The 6,439-nt window shown below is 59.0% G+C and overlaps 2 protein-coding genes across 2 annotated transcripts; both read left to right on the top strand.

Annotated features, from left to right (window-relative positions):
* The first annotated feature begins 31 nt into the window (after positions 1–31).
* Positions 32–824, top strand: BO95DRAFT_445434 (uncharacterized protein). Its single transcript, XM_025587150.1, has one exon. The coding sequence runs from the start codon at positions 177–179 to the stop codon at positions 402–404; it is 228 nt and encodes a 75-aa protein (XP_025439653.1). The 5' UTR covers positions 32–176; the 3' UTR covers positions 405–824.
* A 564-nt stretch (positions 825–1,388) lies between these two features.
* BO95DRAFT_419437 (sodium P-type ATPase) lies at positions 1,389–5,184 on the top strand. The gene is made up of 4 exons (XM_025584496.1): positions 1,389–1,834; positions 1,898–2,163; positions 2,223–4,344; positions 4,412–5,184. The coding sequence occupies exons 1-4, from the start codon at positions 1,580–1,582 to the stop codon at positions 5,102–5,104; spliced, it is 3,336 nt and encodes a 1,111-aa protein (XP_025439652.1). The 5' UTR covers positions 1,389–1,579; the 3' UTR covers positions 5,105–5,184.
* The last annotated feature ends 1,255 nt before the right edge of the window (positions 5,185–6,439 follow it).

Here is a 6,439-nt window from a genome sequence, read left to right as displayed (position 1 = left end):
CCTCCCCTCCCCTCCCCTCCCCTCCCCTCACCTCATCCCTCATCCCAACTCAAAAGAAAACCAAGATCTTGGCGCCAGGATATGTGATACGCCGGAAAACGAGATAAGATCTTGGCGGCCTTCCTTGAGGGGCTCTTTTGGGGGGTAGGTAGGGCTGGAGGGAGGGAGAGGGGGGGATGTGGGTGGACGGAGACCAGAATGACGAATCTCTCACGAATGAGCGCTCCTCCACCCACCCAACCGACACAAACAGCGGCGGCGGGGAAAAGCAAGACAACAGAGAGAGAAACTTACATGGGCAGAAAGCTAATGACGATGAACAAAGCCACGGCTCCGATGATCACGCCGACGATTTCGCCACTTGGGGGGGGAGGGTCGTGCTCCGTCATCGGCAATGTTGTTAGTTTAGTTGGATGTGTGTGTGTGTGTGTGTGTGTGTGTGTGTGTGTGTGTGTGTGTGTGTGTGATATGCGAATCACAATATGATCAGGGAATCGATGGGGACCACGTGAAGCTGCGCTGCGTGAGAGGTATGATGTATAGAACGTATTCCTACATAAAAGTTGGATGTAAGAATAGTCAGACAGACACGCAGGGCATCCAGCCGTGGCAGGTAGCAAGCATAAGATAAGTTTTTCGAAAGGGCTAATGCAGTATAGTATGTAGTCGATGGCAGAGAGCAGAAAAGCAAGACCACAAAATAAATCAAAATCACACAAAAGTTCGGACCAGCCGACCGGGGGTGGGAACACTTTAAAGTGTGTGCCCCCTATTTGTTAACTGAGTTACAGTATTGCTTTGGTTGTCTCAACTCGACCTCTCCCTCTTTCCGCCGGACGGCATCACGCAGGAAGCGACCAAAGGGGGGGGGGGGGGGGGAAACGGAAACCCAACACGAGGACAGACTAGAGGCAAAACTGTACTTACTTGTAAATTACGATGCGATGCATCTTCCCGCCAAGGGCTGGGCTGGGCTGGGCTGGGCTTTTCTGCTCTTTCTCCGCGCTGCGGAACCGGCTTGGCAAGTTGAACCGGCGGGTACACACCCTGGCTCAGCTAATCACATCCCCAGATCCAACCCATGCAGTCACTTCTTCCCATTTCTTCCCCAGACTTGGAACCATGGATGCAAGCACAATTGTCTGCGTCATGGTTGCTGCGGCGAATCCTCTCACTGGACTGTAGGGGTTCTTGGCGGGAGCTGGGCATGACAGTTTCCCCAATTGCCTCCCAATCGCCCCCAATTCACCCACTGTCTCAGTAATGGGGCTTATCGCCGAAGCGAGGTATGCCGAGAAGTGGTGGATGGAGGTAATCGGAGATGATAGAGTTATATAAGGCTGTGTTCCCATCGTTCCTCGGTTCCAGGACATATTCCAAATCTGTCGGATGCCAGATCTAGCTAGATCTTTTTATACAGCAACGACATCTAGACTATTGATGACTTACGTGGTTTAGAGAGCACTGCCATCATCTATGACATCTTCTAGATAGATTAGATCCCCTGCTTTCTCTTATCTTTTGATTATCAATCTTCGACCTATGAACCGAACCACCTGACTCGGTTCTCGATTGGAAGATGAAATCCAAATCTAACAACAACAGCAATAGCAACAGCAACAGCAACACCCCTGGCACGCGTCTGTCGCAACCGGCGCACTCGTTACCCTGGGAGACCATCCTCCAGGAACTGCACGTGAACCCGGACCAGGGGCTCTCCAGTGCGGAGGCGGCCGCGCGGTTGCAGCAGGATGGGCTGAATGAGCTGGAGGATGACGAGGGGGTCTCGTTGTTGACGATTGTGCTTCGGCAGGTGGCGAATGCGATGATGCTGGTGCGTGAAACCCCCTATTATCTACACCTTTCCTACAAGGACAGCAAGCTAACCCCCATCAAGGTCCTCATCATCGCCATGGCCGTCAGCTTCGGGATCCAATCCTGGATCGAAGGCGGGGTGATCGCGGCCGTGATCGGGCTGAACATCGTCGTGGGCGTGTACCAGGACTTCGCGGCGGAGAAGACGATGGGGTCGCTGCGGTCGCTGAGCTCGCCGACGGGCACCGTCACCCGCGACGGCAAGACCAAGACGGTGCCGGCCAAGGAGCTGGTCGTGGGCGATGTCGTGGAGTTGAAGGTCGGCGATACCGTACCGGCCGACGTTCGGTGCGTCCCTTGCCCAGAAAAAACTCTTTCGGCATAGAGAAAAACTAACAGCACAACAGTCTCATCGAAACCATGAACCTCGAAACCGACGAAGCCCTGCTGACGGGCGAATCCCTCCCCATCGCCAAAACCCCGCACGACACCTATGCGGCGGACACCGGGCCCGGCGACCGCCTCAACATCGCCTACAGCTCGACGACCATCACGCGCGGCCGCGGCCGCGGCATCATCACCAGCACCGGCATGGCCACCGAGATCGGCCTCATCGCCGCCGCCCTGCACGCCTCCAACCACTCCGCCCGCTACAAGCGCCGCACCCCGCGCACCAACCCGGAGGACGACTCCCCCAAGAAGCGCGAGAAGGTCCTCAACCCCCTCGCCAATTTCTGCCTCTCGACCAGCGCCTACGTCCTCAATTTTCTCGGGCTGAACACCGGGACGCCCCTGCAGCGGAAGCTGTCGGCGCTGGCGCTGGTGCTCTTTGGGATCGCGGTGGTGTTTGCGCTGGTCGTCATGGGGGCGAATGGCATGCGGAACGATCGCGAGGTCATTATCTATGCGGTTGCCACGGGGCTGGCGATGATTCCGGCGTGTCTGGTGGTGGTGTTGACGATCACGATGGCGGCGGGGACGCGGTCGATGGTCAGTCGGAATGTGGTGGTGCGGCGGTTGGAGAGTCTGGAGATGTTGGGGGCGGTGCAGGATGTCTGTTCGGATAAGACGGGGACGTTGACGCAGGGGAAGATGGTCGTGAAGAGGGCTTGGGTGGCGGGTGTCGGGGGATTGGTGGTTGTGGGTGAGGGGGGTGATGTCCTCGATCCGGGGAATGGGGACGGAGTAAGGTTGGTTTCTGGGCCTGAGGTTGAGGCGGGAGGGGAGAAGGAGAAGGGAGCGAACCCAGAAGGGGACGCTCAGCCTTGGGAGGCGCGCAGGGAGGGCTTGTTGAATGCCCACGGGTCAGGCACCCTGTTGCAGCAGTACCTCGATGTCGCGGCCATGGCCAACCTGGCCCACGTGCATTACTCGGACGAGTCGCACGAGTGGCAGGCCCGCGGCGAGCCCACGGATATCGCCATCCAGGTCTTCGCCATGCGCTTCCAGTGGGGCAGGGAGCGGTGGACGGGCGGCCGGAACCCGGTCTGGACGCAGAAGGCCGAGTATCCCTTCGACTCGACCGTCAAGAAGATGTCGGTGATCTTCGAGAATACTGAGACCTCGGCCCAGATGGTGTTCACCAAGGGTGCCGTGGAGCGGGTGCTGGAGGCGTGTACGCAGGCCGTCTGGACCGCAGGCGCAGACGCCACTCCGCTGGACGAGGAGAAGAGGCAGGAGATCCTCCAGAAGATGGAGGATCTCGCGAAAGAAGGTCTGCGTGTGCTCGCGCTGGCCTGTCGGCCGATTGAGCCCCGCGACGAGACGCCCGCGCGCGAGGAGGTGGAGAAAGACCTCACCTTCTGCGGGCTGATCGGGCTGTATGATCCGCCGCGGCCGGAGACGGCGGGGGCGATCGAGGAGTGTCGACGCGCGGGGATCACGGTGCACATGGTGACGGGCGACCACCCCGGCACGGCGCGGGCCATCGCGGCGCAAGTTGGGATTATCCCGCGCGACATGGCCAGCGTGGCGCAGGACGTGGCCGACGCGATGGTCATGACGGCCAGCCAGTTCGACCGGCTGAGCGACGAGCAGATCGACGAGCTGCCGACCCTACCGCTGGTCATTGCTCGCTGCGCGCCCACCACCAAGGTGCGCATGATCGACGCCCTGCACCGACGCGGCCGGTACGCCGCCATGACCGGCGATGGGGTCAACGACTCCCCTTCTCTCAAGCGGGCGGACGTGGGCATCGCCATGGGCCAGTCCGGCTCCGACGTCGCCAAGGACGCATCGGAACTGGTCCTGACGGACGACAACTTCGCCTCGATCATCAACGGCATCGAAGAAGGCCGCCGCATCTTCGACAACATCCAGAAATTCGTCCTCCACCTTCTCGCCGAGAACGTCGGCCTCGCCCTGACCCTGCTCATCGGGCTGGCCTTCAAGGACGAGAACGGCCAGTCCGTCTTCCCGATCGCGCCCGTGGAGATCCTCTGGATCATCATGGTCACATCTGGCCTGCCGGACATGGGACTGGGGATGGAAGTGGCGGCTCCGGATATCATGGATCGACCGCCTCAAAATGTATGTTAGCCCTAACCCCGTCCCCTCCCTTTGAGCAGAATAGTCCTAAACTAACCCCCCTCACCAGAAACAAGGCATCTTCACCTGGGAAGTGATCATCGACACCCTCGTCTACGGCGTGTGGATGGCAGCCCTCTCCCTCTCGGCCTTCTCGCTGGTGCTCTTCGCCTGGGGCGACGGCAACCTCGCGACGGGGTGCAACAGCGACTACACCTCGGCCTGCGACACGGTCTACCGCGCGCGCGCCACCACCTTCGTGTGCATGACCTGGTTCGCCCTGTTCCTGGCGTGGGAGATGGTCGACCTCCGCCGGAGTTTCTTCAGCCTGCCGGCCACCGCATCCGAAAACCATTCCCAATCCAATACCAAAACGTTCGTGTCCCGACTGAGGGGCTGGCTCGCCTCCCTCCGCCGCAACCGCTTCCTCTTCACGGGCATCATGATCGGGTTCGTGACCACCTTCCCGATCCTGTACATCCCCGTCATCAACGACGTGGTCTTCAAGCACATCGGGATCTCGTGGGAGTGGGGGGTGGTGTTTGTCGAGGCCGGGCTGTTTTTTGTGGGTGCGGAGGCGTGGAAGTGGGCCAAGCGCGTGTATTTCCGGCGGGTGGCATATAAATTGCGGCAGGATGGGAAGGGTGGTGGTGGTCGTGGGGGGTTGATGGAGCGGGAGGAGAAGCGGGATTTTAGTCGGTATACCACGATGAGTCGCGAGGAGGGCGGCGGGGTCGTGCAGAAGGAGGTGTCGATGGTTTAGATTTTTCTCTCTCCGGTAAGAAACTTACGGGGGGATGATAGATTCTCTGATAGATTGTGCATAGTTTTTCAATCGTGTCGGTTAATGAATCGTTGTTGTCTTTCCACTTTGGGCACTTGGGGGAAGTGGTCCCCAAGGCTTTGCTGATCCCTCAATCAGCATATAGCTCTGCTCCTACATGAGGAACTGTGTATTGGTGTGTAGAAAGACTCTTCTGTGCCTGTATAGAAGAAGAAAAAGAAACGGAACTACCGATACCACTCTTTTCGACTTGCGATAGTGATCTTGATCAAGATAGATTGTGGAAATCTCGTTTATCTCGTTTGACCTTTGATGTAGTCACAATTGAATCACCATTTTGAAGAAAGTATTGAGTTCAAAAGCCGAAAGAGAGGCTCGAAATCCTAATCAACGTGTCATGTCATCAACAGCGGCTACAACGGACGCATCCAGAAACTGGTGCAGGGCTCCTCGTCGACCGGCAAGACGTGGCGGGCCCAGGACATTGTGCTGGCCGCGGGGGCTCCCCAGCAGAATGACCGTGGTCGAGGCCACCGACAGCCTCCACGCGTCCGTGCTGACGGCGAAATTGACGAATACCTCCCTCACGATCAACCCGATGGACCATGCCTTCAACAAGCTCGCCGCTCTTGACTCCGCTGAGAAGCTGCGTGCCGCTGCGTTCCCCAGTCAGACCGTTGCGGGGGGAGTGGTCGGGTCTCCCGACACCACTGCCCTGGTCGACTCCTCGGTCGATGATAGCACGGTTGAAGCCGTGGCGCAACATCTGAGCGTCTTCAAAGATGCATACCAGAACCTGAAGGATCCAAAGCACCCTGTCACCACCAGTCCATCCGCAAACACCCCGCCCGCCGCGGTCCAAGTGCCGAGCACGACAACAGCGCTTAAGGCGCCGGCCCACCCAACCTCCTTCTGTCAGACCCGTCCGGCTGCCTTACACCCCGCCTCCTTCCACTCCAGGAATGTGCACGTCAGCAACTTCAGCTTCCTGGGTGCTCTCGGTCGGGCCCTGGACCACATCGGGGATGAGATCGGAGGGCCCATCGGTGGGGTGGTGCATGCCGCCGGCGATGTTGGAAAGGCGGTGGATGGGGTCGTGGATGGCGTGGTGCACACTGCCGAGAAAAGGTGGGCGATGCCATCGCCAACACCGTAGGGAATGTGATCCACACCGTCGGAGACATCGCAGACGCGGTCGGAAACGCCATCACAACAGCCGCAGGAGACGTCTTACAGTGGGTCAAGCACGAGGTGAAGAGCGTCGGACGCATCATTCATGACACCGTCACCGGGACGCTGCATCTGGTGGCGCAG

Source organism: Aspergillus brunneoviolaceus (assembly GCF_003184695.1).
Source record: "Aspergillus brunneoviolaceus CBS 621.78 unplaced genomic scaffold BO95scaffold_57, whole genome shotgun sequence".
In the NCBI taxonomy this organism is placed as follows: Eukaryota; Fungi; Ascomycota; class Eurotiomycetes; order Eurotiales; family Aspergillaceae; genus Aspergillus; species Aspergillus brunneoviolaceus.
The sequence above is the reverse complement of the archived record's forward strand: the minus strand, read 5'-3'. Positions and strand labels throughout refer to the sequence as shown.